Source organism: Chiloscyllium plagiosum, unplaced genomic scaffold (assembly GCF_037043375.1).
Source record: "Chiloscyllium plagiosum isolate Xiang-an unplaced genomic scaffold, Cpla_swu_hap1 HiC_scaffold_29, whole genome shotgun sequence".
Lineage (NCBI taxonomy): Eukaryota > Metazoa > Chordata > Chondrichthyes > Orectolobiformes > Hemiscylliidae > Chiloscyllium > Chiloscyllium plagiosum.
Window position 1 is genome coordinate 9,738,742 of NW_028270167.1, and position 27,793 is coordinate 9,766,534.

A 27,793-nucleotide genomic window follows, 5' to 3' on the forward strand; every position below is an offset into this window, starting at 1 on the left:
TTCTCCTAAATAGAAATAGAAGTACGAAATTTGTTCTCATAAAAAGCAATAGCTGCTAGTTCAATTAGTGATTAAAATCTAAGGTTGGTAGATTTTTGCTAGCCAACAATATTAAAGAATATGGAGTCAAGCTGAATAGAATGCAGATAAGCCAAGATGTTATTGATTGGATCAATAGCCTCAAGGATGTGAATGATTCCCTCCCGTTCCTATGTTTCCATCATTACTGTGTTTGGTTCGTAATAGTTAACGATTATCAGCTAAACATCTTGTTCTGAGATTATCAAAAGATTAATGTGTGAACTGACATGTATTTGTTGTAAGAGATTAAACAAAGTATCAGGTTACAATCAAAATTCTAATTTTTTTCTCCAAAAGCAGGAAGATGAGGATGGCAAGAAACAAAATGTTGAAGATGTTGAAAGAAGAAAAAGAGCAGAAGTTGCTGAAAGGTAATTATCAGATAATTATCAATAATTACTGTATAATATTATGTAACCCTGACTTTGTTGTCCAATCAGATGAGAAGATTGATACTGTTGTCATCTGGATTGTCGGCCTTTACCTTGTAGAGGTTGAGCTCTAAGTCAAGAACACTTCTTCCTATGTCCCCAAAAATGAAAGGAAATATCAAGCAATTGTTTCCAGGACTGTCATTGACCTCTGGAGATCTCACCTCCACAGCTTATCACATCATAGTACCCATCCAGCACAGCTGGCTCTAACTCCTTCCCAAAATCCACAAACAGGACTCCCCTGACAGATCCATCATTTCAGCCTGTTCTTGCCCCAGTGCAATCTTGACACTAGTTTTTCTCCCCTCATCGTGTCTGGTTCGACTTTCCTTCATAAATCTCCTGACAATTTATGTCAGTTCCATAATTTTCACTTTTTGACCCCAGGCACAGGGCCTCTTTACCATGAATGTACAACCCCTCTGCTAGTCCATCCCTCATCAGGTTGGTCTGATCTTCTTCCTTGAATGAAGATTTGAATGATTCCATCCGTCATCACCCTTTCTTTACCTGGCTGAGCTCGTTCTCTGTTTAAATTACTTCTTCTTTGACTGATATCCCTTACTCCAAGTCCAAGGTGTGTCAGTGGGTACCCATATAGATCCTAGTTGTGCCTGTTTCTTTGTGAGTGATGTGGAACATTCCTTGTTCCAGTCTTAATCAGGTCACCTCCTACTACTCATTCTGTAACACGTTGAAAACATAATTGGTGCTGTTTCGATTTTAGTTGTTTTGATTTGAAAAATTAATCAATTTTGCTTCCAATTATCATCCTCTCACCGTCTCCTAGTTCACCTTTAACTCTTCCCTTCCATTAATCATCTTTTTCCATTTCTGCAGATAAATGTCCACCAATACCCATTAAGGTCTGCCAGCTCCCACAAATACCTGACTACACTTTGTTACAGCCTCTTTCCTGGAAAAACTCCATTCCAATCTCCCAGTTCCTCTGTTTCTATCACATCTCTTCCAATTATGGCATCTTCTATAGCCTGGCTGTCTCATATCCTCCTATTTCCTCAGCAGAAAACTGACCGTACCCCACCCCCACACCGCACACGCCTCCAAGGTTTAACCTGCCCTCTCTCTCCCCTCCCCCTGAAAGAACACTCAGCCATGTCTGACCTATTTCCTGCACCTTTGCCCTTGACCCTTTTCTTCCCTTCCAGAACAACAAAAGCATTCCCCTCATCCTCACTTTCCCCCCCACTGGACTCCATACTCAAAAGGGTCATCCAGCTCCATTTCCACCACTTCGAGCAGGAAGCCACCACCAAACACAACAAAACATAGAACATTGAACAGGACAGCACAGTACAGTCATTTCGACCCTTGATGTTGTGCCAACCTTTTATCTTACTCTAAGATCAGACTAGCCTATATACCCTTCATTGTGCTATCTTCTATGTGCCATCTTCTCCTTCCTTTCTTTTGTCAGCATTCTGCAGGAGCCTTTCCCTTCTTAACACTCTAGTTCAGTCATAAGACCTCTTCACTAGCACCCCCACCCCATCCCCTCCTCACCCCATGAAACCTTCCCATGTAATCATAGAAGGTGTAGCATTTGCCCTTTTACATCCTCCATATTTGTTTGTACTTCTTTTCTGACTTGTTCACTGTGTTCACAATGCAGTGTCTTTTATATTTGCATAACCAAACACAGATTGAGCTTTGGGGAAGTGCTCTGCTCCGTCTGTCAGAATGACCCCGTCTTTCCAGTTGCTTGTTATTTCAGTAAACCATATTGCTCTTGCGCAGTCAATGCTGTCTTACGCCTGCTGTAGTATTCCAGTGAAGCCCAATCAAACTGAAGGGACAGCACCTCATTTTCCACCTAGGCACTTTTGCAACCTTCAGGACACGATATTGAATTCAGCAATTTCCGAGCATGAACATGTCATCCATTTTGATTACGTTCCACACGTTCACTGTCTTGTTTGCATGGGTTTGCTGTCAGAAAAGTTGACCCATTTTCCAGTAGTCTCACCTACCATCAGCACCTATTTTGCATCTATATCTTTCTCCTTCTACTACCATTAGCACTCCCTATGTGTTTTGCTCTGGGCAGCCTCACCACCTTTTCTACTCATTCCTCCTTCCCCTTTGTCATCTATAGTGTTCGAGTCCCTTTCATTTCCAAGGAAGAGTCTTATCATTCAAAATGTTAACTTTGTTTCTCTCTCCACAGATGCTGCCAGCCCTGCGAGTTTCTCCAGCCTTTCCTGTTTCTATTTCAATTTGTTTCTGTGTGAACAGTCAACCCAAATACCAGTCCTGTTACCACAGCATTGCATTAATAGTGGTCCACAAACTGTGAGCACTCATAGCATGGCATAGTGTAAAGATGCATCTGATAAACAGGTCAAATTACAGACAAAACAGGTTTTGTTTCACTCTGTGTGTAAGCTTCATTTCCTCTGGGCTTGTTTAACAGCATTACTTGGTAATTGACCTAAACATGGTGAATAATACCTATTGTGAGTTATCCTGTTGTGAGGATGCTTCTACACATCCAGTTTGGTACTACCTTTTCGACTTTGCTGTGTTATAGAATAATGATAGATTGCTTTCCTGTTGCTAATTGTTCTTCTTTAAAAATTAAGGAATTTGTGACTAATAGTAATTTGAAGTTCTTGGGTTCACAGTGATGGGAATCTGATTTATTTCCTTGAAATAAACATATTCTTTTAGTTCTCCATGAAGTATTAATGTAAAATTTGCAACTGAAGTGGATTTCACCTGACAAAGGAGCAGAGCTCCGAGCGCTTGTATCTATTGAACTATAACCTGGTGTCATGTGACTTCTTGCCTACCCCAGTCTAACACTGGCACCTCCAAATCATTTTTTAGATTGTCTTTTTTTAAACAGTCTATTCCATTCCCTTTCATTTTCCCAACTGAATATTCTGACACTCAGGAATCTGGTATTACTGCTGACAGTGTGACTGCTTTCAGTGCAGTGTTCAGATGATTGAAGCAGTATCAACTTCACAGATCTTCCATCAGAATTTGACGATTGTATATAATAAGACCATAAGACATAGGAGCGGAAGTAAGGCCATTCGGCCCATCGAGTCCACTCCGCCATTCAATCATGGCTGATGGGCATTTCAACTCCACTTACCCGCATTCTCCCCGTAGCCCTTAATTCCTTGTGACATCAAGAATTTATCAATTTCTGCCTTGAAGACATTTAGCGTCCCAGCCTCCACTGCACTCTGTGGCAATGAATTCCACAGGCCCACCACTCTCTGGCTGAAGAAATGTCTCCGCATTTCTGTTCTGAATTTACCCCCTCTAATTCTAAGGCTGTGTCCACGGGTCCTAGTCTCCTTGCCTAACGGAAACAATTTCCTAGTGTCCACCCTCTCCAAGCCATGTATTATCTTGTAAGTTTCCATTAGATCTCCCCTTAATCTTCTAAACTCCAATGAATATAATCCCAGGATCCTCAGCCGTTCCTCATATGTTAGACCAACCATTCCAGGGATCATCTGTGTGAATCTCTGCTGGACACGCTCCAGTGCCAGTATGTCCTTCCTGAGGTGTGGGGACCAAAACTGGACACAGTACTCCAAATGGTGCCTAACCAGAGCTTTATAAAGTCTCAGTAGCACATCAGTGCTTTTATATTCCAACCCTCTTGAGATAATTGACAACATTGACAACATAATGACAGACAGGAGATGAAAAGAATGAGTCTTTTAAGTAATCTGCCAGACAAGATGGAAGGTAATGATTGCCTTAAATATGATTGAAATATAGTGGAACTAATGACCAGTAAAAACAGCCTACTGCCTCTTTGGAACAATAAGGTTTCTGAATGGAGCTGGTTTTGGATAGTGTGTTGGATTATGCATGTTGTCACTGTCGCTTTCTAATGCTGCATGTTTTGTATCTTGCCTTGGTTGTTGACAGGCTGTCCGTAACTGAATATTATTTGCTTTCTCATTCCATCACTAAATTAAATTCTTGCTCTCCCTGTGATTTTTCAATCTACCTGTACACCACAAATTGAATTCAGCTGTTTTGACAGCTGAGTTGCCCAGACAGAAAGAACGTACAGTTGTGACAAAATCATGGAATCACCTAACATAGAAGAAGGCCATTCTTCCCATATTTTTTATGCTAATTCTTTGAAAGCATTATCCATTTACTCCCACTCCACTTTTCCCACAGCCCTGCAACATTCCACCCTTCAAGCAACCATTCAATTCCCTCTTGAAAATTACTATTGAATCTGCTTTCACTATCCTTTCAGGCAGTGCAGTCTAAATCATAATAACTTTGTATACAACAAGGTCTCATTTCACTGCAGGATGCTAATAGGATAAAATGCTTTCAGCAGTTACAGTGAAAAACTTTAGTGTTCGCAGTAGTGTCATTTCGAAATGCTTAAAAATGACCTTTTGTTTGGAAACTTTTAGGCCAGAATTGATAAAGACTGTAAAAGTAAGGGTGGGGATACCATGACAGTCCCAACACATTGTCACCTTGGATTCTACATAACTAAGTGCATCAGGAATTGGTGTTGAGCTATTCATGATCATCAGAAGAAAAGTCAATTCTCAGCTGTTAACACTGCTACAAAATGTATAGATCTTCATATCATTTAATATTTAATGTGCAAAAATATACTTTCTATAGATTTTGACAGTTCTCCAGCAGAAATAGAGAAATGGAGAGAAATGAAAGCATGTTTTCATTTGTGTGAGCTGATTCAATGAACCAGTGTTTGAATTTGAAGCCCAAATATTATCGGTCAACTATCTTTGGAGAGGGTGCTGCTTCAGTCTTTTTATGTGTATTTTTTCTTGTGATGTACAGATTTATGGGACACTAATTTCACTGAGGTATTCATTTTAGAGTTGCTGAGATTCCCACTTGGCGAGAAGAATGCCAGTTTATTTTTAGTTTGAAAATAGGGGTGAATGGCTTAGGCCCAAAATTGAGAATCCTGCAAAAGATTCAAAAGATTAGGCATTTGGTCAGGTGAAACCGAGTTTAAGTTTGAATGTTAAATCAGAGGAGAAAGGCTGCTGGTTGGACCCAACCAACTGACATCTCCACTGACCTTTGACATGAGGTATAACGATACTTCTCAGAATCCAACTCTGAAGCAAGCCTTCTCACTATCAATCAGATGGACAAGTACGTAATAACACAGAAGATCGTTTTGCGAAGAAATACGGTAGCTTATGACAATCTTGCTCTATTTGGTTTACTTTATTTTTATTCTGAAACACAGATGCATTCAAAATAGATGGAAGCAAGAGCACAAACAGAAGAATAAGGAGCCACTGCAGACACAGAAATCTGTGGAGGTGCTGCAAGACAAATTGGGTGAGGAGCGAGCAAAAGAAGAAAGACAAATTCTCCATGAGAGAAAGAAGCAGCTTTGTAAACTTCGAGATAAACTCCAGCATGAGGAGGAAGAGGAAACACAGCAAATTTATCGTGAAAAAGAAAGCAAAATCAGGTATCATACTCTGACAGGCAACAATCTTCTTCCATGACCTACCAGAAGCTTGAGATTATAAAATAAACTAACAATTTAGCCCTTTTTATTGGAGTACCGCATTACTGGGAATTCTATCCTCTAGAAGCAGTGTTAAGTAAAGGCTACTGAATCTGCCTATTCAGGTGTTCATTTAAAATCTCAAGGCAGTACTTGAATGAAGCAGGATTTACTCCATGTGCTCATCAACATTTCTTCATTAATCACTATATTCAAAGCACATGTTATCTATTATTCACCCCATTGCAATTTGCAAGATGTTGCTGTGTAAATTATCATGAGATTTCTCTGCATGTAATATGTTGCATTTTAAACTAATTAAGGGGTCCCCAATTTACAAATGTCCAACTTATGAATACTTGTACTTAGGAGAATGATCCCATATAGAGGTGTAGTTTGAAAGATTCAATATTTGAACATGTCATGTACTTACATAGGGCAACTTTATATTGTCTTGCATTATGTTCCAATTTGATACAAATCGACTTGTAAACGCACTCAAGAATAGGAAATGTGTTGCTGGAAAAGCGCAGCAGGTCAGGCAGCATCCAGGGAACAGGAGAATCGACGTTTCGGGCATAAGCCCTTCTTCAGGAATGAGGAAAGTTTGTCCAGCAGGCTAAAATAAAAGGTAGGGAGGAGGGACTTGGGGGAGGGGCGTCGGAAATGTGATAGGTGGAAAGAGGTCAAGGTGAGGGTGATAGGTCAGACTGGGGTGGGGGCGGAGAGGTCGGGAAGAAGATTGCAGGTTAGGAAGGCAGTGCTGAATTTGATGGATTTGACTGAGACAGGGTGGGGGGAGGGGAAATGAGGAAACTGGTGCAATCCGAGTTCATCCCTTGTGGTTGGAGCGTTCCTACCCGGAAGATGAGGCGTTCTTCCTCCAACCGTCGTTTTGTTGTGGTCTGACGATGGAGGAGTCCAAAGACCTGCATATCCTTGGTGGAGTGGGAGGGGGAATTGAAATGTTGAGCTACAGGATGGTTGGGTTGGTTGGTCCGGGTGTCCCAGAGGTGTTCTCTGAAACGCTCCGCAAGTAGCCGGCCTGTCTCCCCAATATAGAGGAGGGTGCATCGGATGCAATAGATGATGTGTGTGGAGGTGCAGGTGAATCTGTGGTGGATATGGAAGTTTTCTTTGGGGCCTTGGAGGGAGGTGAGGGGGGAGGTGTGGGCACAAGTCTTGCACCTCCTGCGGTTGCAGGGGAAGGTGCCGGGAGTGGAGGTTGGGTTGGTGGGGGGTGTGGATCTGACGAGGGAGTCACGGAGGGAGTGGTCTTTACGGAATGCTGATAGGGGAGGGGAGGGAAATATATCCTTGGTGGTGGGGTCCGTTTGGAGGTAGCGGAAATGACGGCGGATGATGCGCTGTACATGGAGATTGGTGGGGTGGTAGGTGAGGACCAGTGGGGTTCTGTCCTGGTGGCGGTTGGAGGGGCGGGGTTCAAGGGCGAAGGAGCGGGAAGTGGAAGAGATGCGGTGGAGGGCATCGTCGACCACGTCGGGGGGGAAATTGCGGTCCTTGAAGAAGGAGGCCACCTGGGTTGTGCGTTTTTGGAACTGGTCCTCCTGGGAGCAGATGCGGCGGAGTCGAAGGAATTGGGAGAATGGGATGGCGTTTTTACAGGGGGCAGGATGGGAGGAGGTGTAGTCCAGGTAGCTGTGGGAGTCGGTCGGTTTGTAGTAGATGTCCGTGTTGATTCTGTTGCCTGAGATAGAAATAGAAAGGTCGAGGAAGGGGAGGGAGGAATCTGAGACTGTCCAGGTGAATTTGAGGTCGGGGTGGAAGGTGTTGGTGAAGTGGATGAACTGTTCAACCTCCTCGTGGGAGCACGAGGCGGCGCCGATACAGTCATCGATGTAGCGGAGGAAAAGGTGGGGGGTGGGGCCAGTGTAGTTGCGGAAGATGGATTGTTCCACATATCCTACGAAGAGGCAGGCATAGCTGGGGCCCATGCGGGTGCCCATGGCTACTCCTTTCGTTTGGAGGAAGTGGGAGGATTGGAAAGAGAAGTTGTTCAGGGTGAGGACCAGTTCAGTCAGTCGAAGGAGGGTGTCAGTGGAAGGGTACTGGTCGGTATGGCGGGAAAGAAAGAAGCGGAGGGCTTTGAGTCCTTCGTGATGGGGTATGGAGGTGTACAGGGACTGGATATCCATGGTGAAAATAAGGTGTTGGGGACCGGGGAAGCGAAAATCATGGAGCAGGTGGAGGGCGTGGGTGGTGTCCCGAACGTAGATGGGGAGTTCTTGGACTAAGGGGGACAGGACGGTGTCAAGGTATGCGGAGATGAGTTCGGTGGGGCAGGAGCAGGCGGAGACAATGGGTCGGCCGGGGCAGTTAGGTTTGTGGATTTTGGGCAGGAGGTAGAAGCGGGAGGTGCGGGGTTGTGGAATAGAACCTGTTTGCAACCCGGGGACTCCCTGTGGTTTGGGATAACTTTAAGATAACCTCCCAGCCAAGAAGTACTGAGAATAAGATGTAAATAATTCAAATTTTTTAATCTGCCCAATGTCACTCCCTGCTGACCTCAGTGAATGGTAAACCCAGTGTTGTGCCATTCTCGCAGTATCTTGGATTATGTTAAAGTGTCCCAACTGTATACATATAAAGTTAATCTTCCTTTTTAATTGGCATCAATCCATTTTTTTTGTGATTAAAGCAAAAAAATGACTTATTATTTTATCAGTTGATTAGGAGAATCATTTTGGACATATATGACATAACATAATATACCTTTAGTTATGATCATGTCTTTGTGCATGATCATTGAGAGTTTTTAGTTTTAGACTTTGTGTCCCACCCTGCCAATGCAACTCTTTAAAATGACTTAGTAATGTAGCTTTAAACTGCAGTATTTGGAGCAGTATTGTGTTTCTAAATTGTCATTGTATATGAGCTTATTATTTCCAGGGATCTTGGTGACCTTCAAAATTCACCACTGAAGTGGTTCCAGTACAATTATAATTCAAAAGATTATTATCACTGATATTGGACCATGAAGGTTGTGACTGTCCAGCTAAACCTTGGTGTACGCCAGTATTCATCTGTATGAATTTACAAGCAGAAATTACTGGAATCCTGACTGATTCTATCCCCCTGCCTATACCCCAAGAGCATTGAGTCGAACTCCAAATAGTGGCCTAGCAGAATTTGGCGAATAAACCTTAAATCATCTTGTCTATCTGAGTTATTGTCATTTTACGAAGGAAAGTCCATTCCACATCACTAGATGTTAGCCATGTACGAAATCTCATTTTTTAAAAATTTCAATCTTCCAGGTTACTAAAAGAGCAGCTCAGGATTGAACAAGGGGAAGAGGCGGCACGACTGAAACAAGAGCAGAGCAACTTGCTTCTCAAACTGCAAACCCAGATTAAAAATGAAGTTGAAACAACAGAAAGGGAAATTAGGTAACAAACAAGAAAAAGTGTAAAGTTGAACTGTCTGCGCTGCTCTTGAATCCTGAATTAATTTTCCCTACTAAATTGAAGATTTGAAGCCTGATCTTTTTTAAAAAAAAAACAACTTTCTGCATTTAGTATTCGTTTATTTGCCCCTTACCATGTCCCTGTGGTTTCTTAAGAAAATGGCAGAGCTTATTTTTACTTCAGTGCTCTTGGTGTCATGGCATGTTGTTTTGTATGTTTGATGTACCTGGTAAATATAAACATTCATAAGATAATTGATAACATTTTTTTAATTTGGTCCCCAAGCTGCTGCCACAATACAAACAGGCTTCTTGTTGGCCGACCACGAATTGCTGCATCGTGCTGAGCTTGTTTGACTTATTGAGCTGCTTCATTCTCAGTTACCAAGTCTGCATGTTTGATTCATGTTAAAATTATTTTACCATACCTTGCATTTATATTGCACTCTTAACCTAATAACATGCCCCAAAGCACTTTATCGGCGCATTGTAACACAAAGTTTGACATTAAGCCATATGAAGAAATGGTAGATAAATGAAAGATAACCAAAAGCTTGGTCAAAGAGGCAGGCTTTACTGTGCCTGAAAGGGAAAGAAAGAGACTTATAGAGGAGATCTTGGTGATGTCCTTATCTGTTGGCCAAGAACTCCAGATTCAAAATCCATATTAGGATTTGATGGCCATGGGAAATGTGTTCATAATGTGGCCAAACACGTTCATTATCAGCTTGTAAATCCTTTCAGTAGGCCTGATGGCAGGTTGTAAGAGTGAGAGAAGTTCCTTGTCAACCATATGCAGAAGGCACCAGCAAGCCACTGCAGTACTTTGCAAAGAGTAATTATGGACCAAACCATGACCACCAACACTCGTAGGCTATGGCACCTGAAAGACAAGGAGAGAATATTAGGGAGAGTCCAGAGCTTGCATCTTGACAACTGGCTACCAGTGGTGAAGTGATTAAAATCAGGGTGTTGAAGATGTTGGACTTGAATGAATGCAGATATGAGTCTTGAAAGGCTGAAAGAGGCTTCATGACTCTAGTAAAGAATTGGAAAGCATGGGTGGGAATCTGGACAACAAGTCTCCACTGATTGGAGTCATACCTTTCACAAAGAAAAATGGCTGTGATTGTCAGAGGTCAGTCATCTTGGCTCCAGGATATCTTGCAGGTGTTCCTCAGGGCAATGTCCCAGACAGCTGCTTCATCAATGAACTTCCCTCCACCATTAAGGTCAGAATTCAGGATTTTCACTGATGACTGTACAATGCTCAGCACCAATCAAGCCTTCTCAAAATTCCAAATGCAGCCAGACCTGGGTAATACTTTGGGTTGACACGTGACATGTAACATTCGTACCACACAGATGCCAGACAATGACCTTATTCAATGACGTAGAATCTAATCATTGAATATTGACGTTCCGTGGCATTAACATCACTGAATCCCTCACTACCAAACACAATTTTTCTCTAACACAGGGTGGCATGCGAACGCAAGCATCGTGTTATAGAAGAACTAACCGTATGCTGATCAAAGTGACAAGTGAACAGTGGTTGGGTAATAACCTTGGTGGCCTTCGAAGATATTGATTTAATGCTGGTTAGAATGCCTTTATTTTCAATGTTCCAGGGCAGAGAATGAGGCTACACTACAACAACTTAGAGATGAATTGAGATCACAGCAGGCTATCGAGCAGCGAAATTTGGAGGCCAAAAAATGTGTTGTTCTGGAGCAGATGAAGAAGGAGGCAGATGAAATCTTGAATAAAGAGAAAGTTGTTCTGGAAAAGAAGAAAGAGAATGCTCTTAATGAGCTGAGGGAACAGTTAGAAAAAGAAATAACAGAGGTAGGCCTCAGTTCTTGTCTCCAAATTTGTTGAATTGACCTTGAATATCTGATGCTAACAAAAAAGAATCGATGCTGCTGAACTTATGATAGCATTAGAAAAGCTCAACAGGTCTGACAGCATCCATGGAGAGAAATCAAAGTTGGGTCCAGTGACCCGAGTGTTCTGAAGAAGGGTCGCTCGACCCAAAAGGTTAACTCTGATTTCTTTCCACAGATGCTGCCAGACCTGTTGAGCTTTTCCAGCAGTTTCTGTTTTAGTTTCTGTTTTACAGCATCTGCAGTTCTTTCGGTTTTTATGTGATATCACTTGCTGTGTCCCTGAATGCTGAGTGCCATTGTGCCTATGTTAATTTGGAAGAAAGACTGCCATCCAAGAAAGAAAAACAGGTTCTTCTAAAATTAATTGAAAAATGACACTATTTACCAAAGTGTTGACTATTAAAGTCATTAATTCAAGGTGGTAGATAGAGATTGTGGTTATAGTTTTATGATCCAATTTTTTTCAGAATAATTAAGAAATGTTCTCTTACCAACCACAGTATTTTCGCATGAACGTTAAGTTGATAGAGATAGTTGCTTTGAGAATGGAATAATCCTCAAAGCTAGTTCTAACTTTGGGAAAATACATCAAAATGATTCAATGTTGCAGCCATGAGGCTGATTTCCTTTGTGTCCTTTAGTGTTTATATCCTTCTTGTTTGGAGCTTGCAATGACTTTATCTTATTTCAGTTGGATAATGCAATACCTCAGAAGTATTCTCCTGTACCTAGAGCATGGGTTTGATTAGTAGAACATTCATTGCAATTTCGTCCAGAGTTGTACCACTTCTGTGAATGCTCATGAAAAACGATTGAACATTTCAATCTATAGGTAAAAGTTACAGACCGTGCTGTAAGCAGCTTGTTATGGAATGGTTACAACACTGGGTACTGAAAATATTTTCTGCTAATGTACAGTATCTCATGTTTTAATGTATCGAAGTACAAAGATTAAGTGTTGAAATTTTTGTCGAAATTAGGGGAGGCAATGGCCTAGTGGTATTATCGCTGGACTGTTAATCCAGAGGCCCAGAGAATGTTCTGGGAATCCAAGTATGAATCCAACCACGATAGATGGTGAAATTTGATTTCAATAAACATCTGTAATTAAGCGTCTAATGATGACCTTGAATCTGTTGTCAGTTGTTGGTAAAACTCATCTGGTTCGCTAATGTCCTTTACCTGGTCTGTACTACATATAACTGCAGACCCACTATAATGTGGTCGCCTCTTAACTGCACTCAGGGCACTTAGGGATGGTCAATAAATGTTTGCCTAGCTGTTAATGCCCAGATTAATGAATAAATAAAACAAAAAGAGTATTTGGTTTTCTGCAAAATCCAAGCCTTATTCAAATGTTCAGTCCAAGATTCCATCCCAACTGGATGCTGTCAACTGATCGTTTTCAATATCTGTTGTTGCAACCAGATCCCAGGACATTTCTATTCCTTTCTTGATCTCCTATTTGTAGTTTTCCTAGCTCTGTATAGGTGTGACATTCCAGAATTTCTGTCCAGACAACCCACTGAATTTCCATCTGCAGTCCATTGTATGTCCATTTTTTAAAAGAAAGCACATGCTGGAATTAAAGTTTGAAATGTCTATAGACATTCACAGCTATAATCTGTGGGAAAGCATAATCATTATTCAAGTCAACAGTTGTAGCATAATCACTATCGTGGCATATTCACTTAAGGCATGCTTTGTGCAGTGTTTTATAACTGTTTATATATATACACTGGGTGGAATTTTCTTTTCAGCTACTTGTTTATATATTATAACTTTATTTCCCCTGCAGGAGCTGGAGGAGCTAAAGAACAAACACAGTAGTGACCTTCAAGGACTGAAAACAACAACTGAGGAAAAACATCAAGAAGTGAGTTATAAAAGAAAAAGGATATATTTCTTTCCATAGAGAGAATCCAATTCACAACGCTAGGGCAGCTGATGGTGGGGGGGTTAATTGAATCAGAAAATCTGTTTTACACAAGCGAAGAGGAATCTCTCCACATGATTCTTTACTTTATCCTGGTCCAAGTTCTGCTGTACTTCAAATGACATAAGAATTAAACCCCAGGGTGACCAGATGGAGGGACACCCCATGGTGCATCAAAAATAATGAGCACACGAGCTGTTAGTACTCAGTGTACATCACAGACTTTGCGAAATGAATTCTCCAAACTTGAGTGTTTCTGCACTTGTTAATGATGAATTTTTTTTTGTACACTCTTCTGTTTGTACTACTCTGCGGAGCTACCTTATCTAAAGGCCTACATTTTTCAGTCTTTTTTGGTGCTTCTTGTGCCACCCGTCAATTTGATGAGAAAGTCAATCCTATCTATCCCTGTGCTTATTTTAGAACGGGTGGGTGGATGTGCATCAGATTTGTCTAGGCTAACAAAATATCCCACATTAGCCCTCACCCCCGTCCCACTCCCATGGGATGCAGATAACCTTTCTACTCAGCACATTCTCAGAAAGCCACAGATGAAGTCAGAATACCGCAATTAATGCCCAGTGCACTAAATTGTGCTCATGCTGATTACTGTATCTTTCCAGATTCTAAATTATTTTTATATATAATATCAACAAAAACAGAAAATGCTGGTGAAACTCAGCAGCTCTGGCAGCATCTGTGGAGAGAGAAACAAAGTTAATGTTTCAAGTCTGATTTTGACTCTTCTTCAGAACTGTTCTTATATAAATGATGCAACTTTTCAACTGTGCTTAAGTTGTAGATCTTACCTCTAACTTGTTTGTGGGTTCAGGTTCCACTCTAGATACTTGAACGCAAAATCGAGTCAAACACTTCAGTGCAGTACTGAGGGAGTGGTGCATTGTTCGAGTTGCTGGCTTTTAGATGTGGTGTTAAACTGAGGCTAATATCTAAAACTAGTCATTATTACATTGCTATTTATGGGGACTTGCTGTGTATAAATCACCTGCTGTATTGCCTACTATAAACAGAAAATCATAAAAAGTAGGAGCAGGAATAGACCATTCAGCCCCTCAAGCCTGCCGTGCCTTTCTATAAGATCATAGCTGCTCTGCTCCAGGCCTCAACTCCTCTTCTGTGATAGTTCATTCAAGTAGTGGAGTAAAGGGGACAATTATTGCTACATAATGTAGACAAAGTCACAGTTAAGAGAAGGTTCAGTGCACACAAGAGATAGAAGGGAATATCAGGATATGATGGCTGTGTAAAATGCTGCATTAAAGTTGGCTGAGGCTTGTAAGGAATTTAAAGCGTAGTATAGACTAGTTTGTGTAGAACATTCTGATTCTATGCAAATTTGGTTGATTCTGTATAAAAGATGTGCAGTAAACCATTTGTCTGGTGTATTTTACAGCTGATGCAACAGAAATTGATGGAAGTGTTAGAATTAGACTATAAATAAATTGTCATTATCTCTAACAAGTTCTTCCTTTTGATTATTCTGTGATATGACCAATTATTTATGATTTCACTGTGAAAATTGATGAGTTCAAACAAATTATTTTGAAGGTTTGGTGATGGTCATGGTGTAACAAAGTTGATCTGGCATTACCTGTTCGCATGTATTGTTAAAGTGAAGTCATCTTCCAATGCCAGTAATGTTAATTCAACTTCCACTTTTTTGGGATCGACTTGTTCCTCCAAACCATTTATGTTATCCTCATGCATTGTCGAAATGAGATACACTGGGAGAATCTATTAGGACATGTTAAGAGAGTGCAGAGCAAAATATCATTGGCGGAGAGGCAATGGAACATTTGCATTCATAATTTGTTAAGTGTCAGGTGACCAGTAAAATACTATCAATATTGAGGAGTGATCTCCCTCATTCGCAATTGCATTCAGTAAAAACAAAATGCATCAGTATTGACCCTCCAAAGAAGGATGTCCATTGCTCATAGAGCTCTATTTGAATACTCAGGGCCCGACGATCAACACGAGACCAAATTGAAGATCTAACCAGTTACGTCATTACTCTAGTGTTTAAACTATTCATTTCTGCTTCTGTTTCAAGCTACTTTTTAATCTTCGGAAACAGATGGCTGATGCCCACAATAATGAGGAAGCCCAGCTACAGCGAGACCTTCAGAAAGTACAGAAGAAAGTGCAACAAATTGCAGACTATGAGCGAGAGGTCAGCAGCCATGTGTTCTCTGAACTCCTCTGGAAAGGATTTATGACATTTGATAATGCATTTGAATATTTTTCGCAGGAATTTTAAGTATAAAAAAGTCCCTGAAAATGCTCTTTTTAAAAAAAAACATAGAATTGTACAGACTTTGTGTGGTTATGCAATTTATGGACAATTGACTGCCATTGTGTAATAACAAATTGATCTCTGCAGCCCCTGTGGAATTCTAGTAAGTGTGTTGTGTAGCTGCAGATTCATTTGCATCTTGCTGGGTTTTAAAGATTAATTAATAAGAATTGGGCCATGTCCTTCAGGACTAGTCTTGCAGACCAATTAGGCTTTATACAGACCTGTCTCACATAGTGGCCATTCTGTGAGTTGTGCTGCACCTTTCCCCTCTTTCAAAGCACTGAAAATGCATTTTAGAGATCAAATAGATTTTCTATCTTGTGATGTTCAAGGCAGTAGTCTATGAAATATTTTCAAGAAGTGATTCAAATTCTACATTCATCCTTAACACTGGATGTCTGAATATGGCTTTGTGGCTCTGCATCATGGAACCAAACAGAAATTGCCTTATCTCCTCCTATTTGTGCTGGCCTTAGAACTCCTAGTGAAATGCCAGACATCCACAGAGTACAGGCTGAAGAAACTCCAAAGTAAAACATGGAATCACTTCACCCTATTTCACAACCCCACTTATCAAAGCATCATTGATTTTGGACAATTATAGGGTATAAGCTCAACTAGTCTAGAGTGTGGTGCTGGAAAAGTACAGCAGATCAGGCAGCATCCAAGGAGCCTCGGATGCTGCCTGACCTCTTGTGCTTTATCAGCACCACACTCTCGACTCTGATCTCCAGTGTCTGCAGTCCTCACTTTCTACTATAAGCTCAATTGGTTGAATAGAGACCATGCAGTAGAAAGTAGACAGCTTTCAGGTGTAGAATCTATTCATAAATATTCAATGGCACATGAAGAAAGGGTTAGGTCATTTTTTTTAGGTATCTGGAAAGGGCACTTAAATGGATCTTGGGACCCTTACAAGCCTCAAACCAGAGGCCTAAGACCTGCTTTAGTTGGTTTCTCAAAGTTGGTCTGTTCTGAGCAGACTAGGCTGCTCAATCACTCCGGGTTTAGATATGGTCTAACAAGTAACTGATTCCAAAAAGGCAAGTCATGTTGCTGTTGTACAGTTGACATGAAACCACGAGCAGAAGGAACATCTGTCCTGCTCCACAACAATCCAAAGATGTGCAGGTCCCAAGTGAATTGGCCATGCTAAATGGCCCATAGTGTTAGGTGCATTAGTCAGGGGTAAATAGAGGGTAGGGGAATGGATCTGGTTGAATTACTCTTTGGTGGGTCAGTGTAGACTTATTGGGCTGAAGGGCCTGTTTCCATACTATGGGAAATCTAATCAATCCTGATCACTACTACCATCCAGAAAACTTCATCCTCCCAGCACTTACCTGAGAGGGCTACTGGCACGTAATCAGGAAATCATCTGCTTTAAATAGTTGAGCAACCACTATAATGAAATGACTAATTTCCATAATTATGTCCCTTACTGTATATCACTTCTTTCCCTGCTCCCAGGTACCACCATGAAACAGCGTAATCAAATAGGGTAGTTTGACCACATGACATCTAGATATGGGAAAAGTCTGGGCTGTGGAGCTGGATTGGGTGGCTCCGTCAAAGGCCACTGCAGCACAATGGACCACATTCTGTGCTGCAAGATTCAATGTGACAGGACAAGCACATGAAATGAAAATGCTTGTCCAAATACTCCATGTATTCCAACTGAGACCGATTAAGATTACAGCCCAAAGGTTCTGAGACCTGGCCAGTTACATTGTCCTATTCCTTTAGGAAGGCAACAAGCTGCAAGTATGCCCCAGGCACTTCCATATGGAGGTGGAAGGAAGGTCTTTCGAACATCAGGCAAAACACTGGACAAGACTCTTCCTGCAAAACTAATGACTGGATATGTAAATTAGTATCTCACTATCCACTCCTTTGCCCAACAACCACATTAGAAGGTGTCATTACATGCACATTTATCCTTTGCTAACATTTAGACTTTTCTGATAACTCATTAAAACATGCTTCTGCATTGATGCACTTTCTTCCATAGTTTTACATTGATTTTATTACTTAAAAGAACTGTACTTAAAAGAATGTGGGAGCACTGTTTAGTTCTGTACATACCTGTGAATCTTTCTGTACATTCCATCTCATCACACATCAGTAATGAAGGATTACTGGCAGTAAATGAGTTAAATTGTGTTATTGTTGTTCGTAGTTGAGTGATTTACTGCAAGACAAACGAGAGGAAGTCGAGAAAGATCATGAGTGGAAAATGGAACAAATTAAACAAGAACATAAACAAACCATGGAGAGAATTAGGGAGAAGTATGAAGAAGAGGTGAGCTAAGCAGAATTTCACCTTTCAGCTTGCTACTGTAATCCCCATGTAGATTTTAAAATATTTAAGATTTTCACGATTTGAAGGTTAGCTACTTTGATTAAGAGTAAAGCTTCACATAGATGTTGGGATCATAAAGTTGGCCTTATTTCATTCGCTAATTCTTACATTTCTCGATGTCTGTGCTGACAGGAGGGGAGTATACAGTTGTTCACAGTAAATAGTTGCCTGATTAAAGATGCTGCAAGCAGCCAAAGAATAGCCATCAGATTTGATTTAATTCACCATGATCCCATTTAGTTGTACTTCAATCCATTTTATTTCTCTACATAAAAATTGAAATGAAAAAGAATCTTGCATTCAGACACCATATTTCCACATCCATCACTTTGCTTGTCCTGATCAATGTATTCATTGATTACCATTGTTAGGAGAGGCAGCAGAGAGATAGACTCCTGAAGCAATTACAGGAAGAACATGAGCGATTAACTCAGTTCCATGAGCGTGAACTATCAGAGCTTCGTCAGGAATTGGAACAGCATCTTGATGAGTTAAGAAAATCACACAGAGAGAAAGTAAGTGAAACAACAGCTGTGTGCAATGATTTGCCAAATCGTTTTGGATTGTAAGGTGCAAAATATGCAGATACGTTCAAGGCGATTTGGAGGCTCTCCTGGAGGTCAGTACATTCCTCTCATTAAATCCACAAAATATCATTACCATCTGCAGGAACCAAGTGAACATTGACCCACACAGCATCGCCAGACAAGGTGGAGTAATTCCTGTGCACTTTGCATCAAGTAAATTTAGTTGTTTTAGGCACTTTTTAAGTAACTAATTGGCAAGTCCGAATATGTCCTGGCAATACTGTCTTACTTAAGAGAGAGATCATTCCTTTGGAATGCATATCAATATTCCAACTTTATTAACACTGCAGTTGCAATGTCAATAAACTCCAGGGATCTAAACTTTCCAATGCTGTGCCAGGAACAGAGTTCTGGAGACAACATTTAGGAGAATTGAGTCCGCCACTGCAACTGCAGCCATGCATGATTTCTCAACCAATGATTTTACAGCAAAATAAACAATTACATATAGGACTTATTAACACTGAGTAATTATTCAAATTACTTCACCCAAAATTTTAAGAAACTGTCCACTGTGCAGTCATCTGGGATCCTGGGGGCTTCCTTGAAGACTGGTACAATTGTGACCCACTGCCAAAAGAAATCAGTGCTCTTTGGTTCATAGATTTTAGCAGGGAACATTTTTTCGCTGTCCCAACTCTTCAGACCCATTTAGCTTCTATCTTCCAATTAAAAATAACTGCTGAAAATATACAAAGACAAAGTATGGACTGAACCAAACCTCCTCGAAATATATTAAGAAGACAGCCAAGACCTTAACTTTTTCTTATTTTAAAGGTAAGTCTAAGGCATTGCATTCCAGATGCAATTCAATTGGTCAAACTACCCAACTTACAACAAAACACACTTTGTCTTTGCACTACAGTTAAAATAGAGAAAACAGAACAATAAAATAAAAGAATTGATTTACCTGCAACTCTATTTATATATAGATATTTTACTAAGCATTTCAAAACTACTGCTAATTAACTATGCCAAAAAATGAGGTGCTGGAAAAGCAGAGCCGGTCAGGCAGCATCCAAGGAGCAGGAGAGTCAACGTTCTGAGCATAAACTCTTCATCAGGAATGTGATTGCTACATTTTTTGACTCTGATCTCCAGCACCTGCAGTCCTCATTTTCGCCCTGCTAATTAACTATTCAAATGTAGTAACATCCCACAAACACACCCTCGGCAAAGGCAAATTCAGTAAAATAGATTATCTCAGGTGCAATTCGAGGAGCAGGAAGAGAATCCCAGCCTTGAGCTGAAACAGAGACAGAAGAAGAGCTTCCACATCCAGCTTCAAAAACCCAGCAACTGCTAACAGTTAAAACTAAAAATCCAGGTTCTGTGGGAGCTTGACCCTATCCACTTAGGCTGCTTCTATTGTTCCAACTTTAAAAAAAACCAAAGCCTCACAAGCTGTTTGCTTTATTGACTTTGAGCAGATCACCCTGTTGTCTCTCTCTCCACTTTTTCTCATTTAAAAAAAGAGCAAAATATACCTCTTAAAGTCATAGTATCAACACAAACATATTGCAGATGTTGGACACCATTGACCAGAAGTTGAACTGGACCGGCCATATAAATACTGCAGTCACAAGAACAGGTGAGAGACATCAAGTGAACAACTCACCTTCAGATGCCCCAAATTGTCTACCAGACACAAGTCACAAGTGTGAAGGAAGGCTCCCCACTTTCCTGGCTGAGTACAGTTCCAATAACACTCGAGAAGTTTGATACCATCTGGGGCAAGCAGTCTTTGGCTTTCTCTGTGTTGAATTTTAAAATCCTGTTTCGTAATTATTGCATGGGTCTGTTTTCTCTGAAAGACATCGCACAGATTTGTAGGAATACCTGTCGCAAAGCTCTTTTGTATTTTTTTCTCTCCCACCATTGTATAGAAGCTTTTCATAGCATCTTGAATTTCACATTGCCTTTTGCCATAAAAGTCGTTTTCCATTACCATGGGAAAGTCCCTGTTGTTTACACTACACTTAAAGTGCCACACTTTGTTGTGGGTGTGAAACAATTCCAAAATAGGAAAGCTATTCATTGACCTTGAGCTGAAGCTTTATAATCTTTATAACTGCCCTTTAACTGACGTCCATTTAGTAAGGATTTCCCATTACCTAAATTTTTCTACTTAGAGGAGAGTTCTAAAGGTGGACAAAACTAACAGTTGAACAGGGTTACCTTTGGACAATAGAAAATCTGTTTATGCTCAAGTTATATAAGTAACACGTTTTCTGACTTATTCATGCATCTGCAGGAATTGAAAGTTCAGGAGGCTGAGGAACAGCTGGAGTTGAGAATCAAGGATCTAAAAGCAAAGTCCAATCTGCTGCAGAACGAGGTAAGTTAGACACCCAGGGCTGAGCAAAGCAGAAAAGGAAAACGTAGTAAAAAGCAAACCAGTTCAGTGTCAGCGTGGCGGTTTCTTATTCTCGAAGCCATATTACCAACCATTTGTTTCAAAAAAACCAAAACAAGGCTTTACCTGTTATTTGTAATAACCATTACAAATTCATGGGGCCATCAATGAGTCATAAAGTATAGTGTGTTCTAAAATAACTAGGATTTTGCAAAAAAAAAAGAGGCATGTCTTTTCCTAATTCATGTGCAAGAAATAATTTGTAACTATTTCAGAAATAGAAAAAACAGAAAATGCTGGAAGTGCACAGTGTGGGGAAAGAAAATATTAATGCTTCAGGTCAATTACCTTTAATCAGAACATGAAGGTGTCAGAGATGAATAGCTTTAAAGCAAGTAAAAAATCAGCAAAATATATTTGTGGAAAAAAGATGAGAGGGACAAGGTCTGTAATAAGTGTAAGGCCAAAATGTTTAAGAGACAAGTGGAATCACGGAAAATGAAGGGGGGAACGTATGAAAAATAAAGAAATAATTTTCAAGGAAGTCTCAACCAGAGTGGATGCAGGAGAACCAGTAGCTGTGATATGAAGTAGAAAATGTGAAGCTGTTCATTTTGGAAGGAAGAACAAAAGGGCAGATTATTATTTAACTAGAGAAAACTGCAGAAAGTTGCAACACAAAGTGATTGGGTGTACTTGTGCACAAAACACAGAAAGCTAGCACAGAAGTATAGCAGCTAATCAGAAAGGCAAATGGAATATTGGCCTTTATTTCCAGAGGATTGAAAGTAAGAGTAGGGAAATCTTACTGCAAATGTACAAAATGCTGGTGAGACCATATCTGGAGTACTGCAAGCAGCTTTGGTTTTATCGAAGGGAAGATCAGATTTCAGAGGAGGTTCACTTAAGATTATCCCACTATGGAAGGATTGTCTTATGAGCAAAGGCTAAACAGGTGGGGATTCTCCTCACTGATGTTTAGAAGAATGAGAGTTGACCTCATTGAAGCATGAATGATTCTTAAGGGACTTGACACGGTAAATGCTGAGAGGGTGTTTCCCCTCATGGGAGAGTCCAAGACCAGATTGCGTAACCTCAGAATTAAGGGATGCCAATTTAAGACCCAGATGCGGAGGAATTTCTTCCCTCAGAGGGTTGAGAGTCTTTGGGACTCCTTACCCCAGAGAGCTGTGGAGGCAGAGTCTTTGTGTATATTTAAGGCTGAAATAGGCATATAGATTCTTGAACAGTAGGGAGAATTAAAGGTTATGGGGAAAGGGCAGGAAAGTGGATGATGTGAGGAATATATGATCATGAGCAGGCTCAAGGGGTCAAACGGCCTACTTCTGTTCCTATTTCTTATGGCCTTGTATTTAGATGTTCAGCATGTGTTCAATAAGGTACTACATGTAGGGCTACTTAATAAGATGAGAACCATGATGTTGGGGCTTGTATATTGCATGGACATAGGAGGATTTGCTAACATACAGAAGATGAAAATTTGGGATAAGGGAAGCATTTTCTAAATGGCAAGCTGTGACTAGTGGGATATCATAGAGATCAATTATTTATAATATATATTCATGATTTGGATCAGGGAAGTGAATGTATGATAGCCAAGTTTGCTGATGACACACAAATTAATGGAAGGCAACTGATGACAATGACACAAAGAGTCTACAGAGGGATTGACCGGGAGAGGAGCCTAGCAGGAAAGACAATTGAACCGCACTGGCAGGAGTTTCTAGGAGTAACTCAGAGACACAGCGGAGATTCATCCCGAGAAAAAAGAAGCTTGGCACAGGGAGGATGAGGCAACCATGGCTGACTAGGGAAGTCAGGGACAGCTACCATGGATACGAGCTTGGCTGTCTGACAGAAAGCAGAGAGTGGGGATGAAAGGGTCCTTCTCAGAATGGTAGCCAGTGACAAGTGGTGTTCCGCAAGGCTCGGTGTTGGGCCACAGCTTTACACTTTATATATTAATGATCTGGATGAAGGAACTGAGGGCATTCTGGCAAAGTTTGCAAACAATGCAAAGATAGGCAGGGGAAGAGGTAGCATTGAGGAGGTAGGGAGGCGGCAGAAGAATTTGGACAGGTTAGGAGAGTGGGCAAAGAAGTGGCAGGTGGAGTACAACATGGGAAAGTGTGAGGTCATGCACTTTAGTAAGATGAATAGAGGCATAGAGTATTTTCTAAATGGGGAGAAAATTCAGAAGTCTGAAGTGCAAAGAGACTTGGTTGTTCTCATCCAAGATTCTGTCAAGGTAAACTTTCAGGTTGAGTCAGTAGTTAGGAAGGCAAATGCAATGATGGCATTTATTTTGAGAGAACTTGAATATAAAATCAGGAATGTACTTCTGAGGGTCTATAAGGCTCTGGTCAAACTACATTAGGAGTATTATGTGCAGTTTTGAACCCCATATCTCAGGAAGGATGTACTGGCCCTGGGAGCATGTTGAGAGGAGGTTGACGAGAATGGTCCCAAGAATGAAAAGCTTAACATATGAGGAACACTTGAGGACTTTGGGATTTTACTCAAAGGAGCTCAGAAGGATTAAGGGGGATCTAATTAACACATATGGAATACTGAATGGCCTGGACAGAGCAGATGTTGGGAAGATGTTTCTGTTGGTAAGAGAGACATACCAGAGGGCATAGCCTTAGAGTAAATGGAAGAACTTTAGAATGGAGATAAGGAGAAACTTCTTCAGCCAGAGAGTGGTGAATATATGGAATTCATTGTCACAGAAGGCTGTGGAGGCCAGGTCATTGAGTATATTTAGGACTGAGATGGATAGGTTCTTGAGTATCAAGGAGAAAGCAGGAGAATGGGGTTGAGAAACTTATCAGCCATGATTGAATGGCGGAGCAGACTCAATGGGCTGAGTGGTCTAATTTCTGCTCCTGTGTCTTATGGGCTTATGGATATAGAGAGGTTAAGAGGACAAAACTTCAATAGATAAGATATAATGTAGGAAAATGTGAGGTTGTGTACTTTGCAGAAAGCACATTGTTTAAATGGAGAAGAGGACAGAAGACCGCAGCACCAAAAGGTTAGGAAGAGATTAGGCAACGGAGACTGTCTGAACAAAGTTCATGGAATCCCTACAGTGTGGAAGTAGGCCATTTGGCCCACTGAGTCCACACTAACCCTCCAAAGAACATCCCATCCAAACCCACCCTGCTACCCTATCCCAGTAACCCTGCATTTCCTATGGCCAATCCACCTAGCCTGCATATCTTTGTACTGTGGGAGGAAACCAGAGCACCCGGAGGAACTGCATGCAGACATGGGAAGAATGTGCAAACTCCACACAGCCAGTTGTCTGAGGATGGAATCAGACCTGGGTCCCTGGCGCTGTGAGGCAGCAGTGCTAACCACTTGCCACCGTGCTACCCTGTTCATTAAGTTCTGTACGCATTGGAATTTAGAAGAATGAGAGATGACCTTATTGATACATATAATGTTCTCTGGAAGGTTGAATGGTAGATACAGGGAGGTTTTGTTTGTGGGAGAGTCTAGGTTCAGAGAACATCATCTTAAAGAAGTAAGAAGTCACCTATTTAAAACAGCAGGTGAGGAATTGCTTATCTCAGAGGGTAGTGAATTTGTGGAATTCTTTACTGAAGAGTGAATTAAAGGTTGTGTCATTAAAATTATATTCAAGGCTGAGATAGACAAATCTTTAATCAGTAAACGAATGAAGGGATATGGAGAAAAGGCAGGAAAGAGCTGTTGAAGCTTATCAGATCAGCCTTGATCTTAATGAATAGTAGAGCTGAATGGCCTATTTTCTGCTCCAATGTCTTAGGGCTCTGTGGTCTCCATGACTAATTTTCGACCTAAACCAAATCAGGGGGCTATTTCAGCATCTTTCTGCTATTTCTTAAAATAACTTTCCAATATCTTTTGCATATAAGCTTTCAAAAGATAACAATGAATGAGATACCCTAATCATCGTATATACATCGAGAATGAACCTTTGTCAGTTGCTGCACTGTATTGTTGAAACATATTGAATATCAGCAGTAGTCGAGAGTGTGGTGCTGGAAAAGGTCAGGCAGCATCTGAGGAGCGGGAGCATCGACATTTCAGGCATAAGCCCTTCATCAGTAATAAGCCCTTCATCAGGAATTAATCAGCCCTTGAATATCAGCAGTAGCCAAAGCAGCGCGTACTTGACGGCTGTTTGTGGGACAAATACAGCTATGTCCTCAAATTTTGGATTAATAAAACCAGGCAGTTAACTTTGAGATTTGAACTGTTTCCAGGAAATGTCATTGAAATTGAAAAGGCAACAACTTCACACTGAAGAAAAGCAGTTGGAAAAGGACCACGCTGTAAGTATACAACTGATTGTTGAATTTCTGCATGATCTGAACTGCATGTTGACTGGTAACAGATCAGAGTCAAAAAGTGAGGTGCTGGAAAAGCACAGCCGGTCAGGCAGCATCTGAGGAACAGGAGAATTGACATTTCGAGCATAAGCTCTTCATTAGAAATGTGAGCTATCTGCAGTCCTCACTTTCTCCTAGTAACGGATCACCCAAAGGGTATTTGCATGTAAGCCTGTGCTCAAACCAATTTAGTTTTTTCCAGTGATTGACCTGGCATCCGTTTATACCAATTTCTGTTTCTTTAGATTGCCAGGGTTCATGTTTTGTTCTGCCTATCATTGGGCAAACCTTTGTGCATATATGGGTGGGGAAGTATTTTCAGACTTCCACCATCATCATCACAACTGCAAGAGGTGGGAGAAAGTTGGACTGGATGTTAAGTTTAAATAGGAACCCTAACCCCAGTCCAGTTAGAACAAGAATGGTCTCCTTGTCTACGGTCGCTCCTCTGGACATCCTGCTTCTCCTTCACGCTCAGCTATTATATTCTGTTATATATCCCCTCCCCAGCAACCAGTCCCCAGAATGCCAGCTGTAATTCTTTAAATGAAAGAGTTCTGATGAAGAGTTACTGGACTCAAAACCCTAACTTTGCTTTCTTCCTGCTGGTGCTGCCAGACCTGCTGAATTTCGCCAGCAATTTCTGTTTTCATTGCACTTTTTTTATCATTAGCTTTCCTGCCCAGAAATCTGCTGAGCAGAGAACCTAATTTAAATACAAACGCTAATAAGATGCACCCTTGAAATGTAGCAAGACCTCTGTGCTCCTGACTTTTCCAGATTTCCCACCACAAGCATGAATTTCCATATCTTCCTCACCTTCCTATAAAACTTAGAAACAAAATAGCACGTATGCCAAATTAATAAGTGTAGCTATGTGGATTTTTAAATGTTGATCATAAATGTTTCCCTTCAAGTACGTGGTTCAAATTTTTGGAAATTTTTTTTTGTGTTCTCTGCATTTTCCTTTTGGTCCTCATGCAGGAAATCCTTCTGTCACGACCAAATAAACAAGAAGTAGAACAAGCAAAGCGTGAGCACTCCACATTGCAGGATTCAATCCGGAAGGCTCACCAGAACCTGGATAAGCTACAGGACCAACAAGTGGAACTGCAACTAGAGGTTGACACACTCAGGAAAGAAAGCCAGCAACTCCAGCATAAACTTAGGTAACTTGCTTTTGTTCAGCAGGGGTTGAAAGAAAGAAGTGCTCGGACTTCACCAAAGAATAGCAAATTCTGAATCTTATGTTTTTTTTGGCTAAGTCTAAGTTAACGTCAAGTTTTTTTGGATGGTATGTTTGCCATAATACCTTGAAACGTTTCTCTCTATAATCTTACCGAACTCACCTTATTAGTCACCATGTGGCATCTCTCACCTCTGCTTTCTTGCAGCAACGTGCCACTTAGCAGTTTTCACCCAAAGACTGCATCACTTGATTACACGTTGTCTTTTAAGAGTGCAGTGCACTCAGATGAGCACTGGCTTTCCAAATCTGCCCTACTCATTGATGGGCAACATGGTGGAGAAGGGAAAGGTTTGAATTTCTCCAATAGGGCTGTGGACATCAGTGGATGGAATAGTGCAAACGAAAGCATTTCTGGTCCTGGAGGAACAGCAGGGGAGGCCATGCCGCCAGCCTGGCCTGAGGTTGCTAACTGATTCATTGCCAGGATACAGAAGAATGGCTAGCAATGCAGGAGGAAGGTCATTAACATCTGTTCTGCCAGGTAAGTTCTGCAATGGGATGAAATGACCCTCATTGCCCAGAAGCTGCATCAGTGCAGTGAGTCATAGGACTCTCTGTCTGCCTCCTTGGTCAGGTTGATGGCTGTCAAAGCCAGGCCCAGCCACCCGGGGCTGCTGGAGAGGCACACATACCTACACTCCATCTCCCAGCTATTCTTCCCTAGGACTGAAGGCATGGCAACAGGGAGAAGTGGAATATTGATTACAATTGCCCTTTGCCCTTCAGTTTCTGTAGATGGACACGATGAACTGACTGTGGCCTAGTGACTGGCATGACTGGTCAGCCTCAGGCAAGATGTGCCCAGACCCCTGACTTGTGCCTATACACCTTCATGACTACATAAGCCCTACCCCCTTACCAGAAGTCTGGGGGTTACCGTCTTAGAGCCAACGGACTGACTGTGGCCCATTCCCTGGACTGCAGTGGCATGGATCCCCAGACCAGACACCGTGACTGGGGCTAATTTTCTGGACTGGTATGGGAGTCTGCCCTTGACGTACTGTGCCAGGACCCCTGACTGAGGGCTGCCTCCATGGACTTCAGTGAGGACTACTTCCCTAAGACTTTGAGACTTGCCGCTTGCTTGCTGTGTAATATGCTGGCACGCAGAGCAGGTGTGATTTTTTTTAATTAATTTGTCGGATTGGTGTCACTGGCTGAACCAGCATTTATAGCCCGTCCCTTGCTCCCCTTGAGAAGATGGTGATGAGCTGCCGCCTTGAACCGCTGC

The 27,793-nt window shown here is 41.3% G+C and overlaps 1 protein-coding gene across 14 annotated transcripts in view; it reads left to right on the forward strand.

The window, feature by feature from the left end:
- The window catches only part of cep164 (centrosomal protein 164), a 215,000-nt gene that overhangs the window by 162,220 nt on the left and 24,987 nt on the right, over window positions 1-27,793 (forward strand). For 13 of the 14 annotated variants that reach the window (XM_087976370.1, XM_087976371.1, XM_087976368.1 and 10 more), the window contains 11 exons: window positions 379-452; window positions 5,764-5,994; window positions 9,312-9,443; window positions 11,092-11,308; window positions 13,148-13,225; window positions 15,360-15,479; window positions 17,785-17,907; window positions 18,339-18,482; window positions 20,809-20,892; window positions 25,188-25,256; window positions 26,298-26,482. In XM_087976370.1, coding sequence (XP_087832496.1) covers window positions 379-452; window positions 5,764-5,994; window positions 9,312-9,443; window positions 11,092-11,308; window positions 13,148-13,225; window positions 15,360-15,479; window positions 17,785-17,907; window positions 18,339-18,482; window positions 20,809-20,892; window positions 25,188-25,256; window positions 26,298-26,482 — 1,457 coding nt within the window. The remainder of the gene's footprint in view (window positions 1-378; window positions 453-5,763; window positions 5,995-9,311; window positions 9,444-11,091; window positions 11,309-13,147; window positions 13,226-15,359; window positions 15,480-17,784; window positions 17,908-18,338; window positions 18,483-20,808; window positions 20,893-25,187; window positions 25,257-26,297; window positions 26,483-27,793) is intronic. The other variant, XM_043676409.2, reaches the window with a different exon arrangement.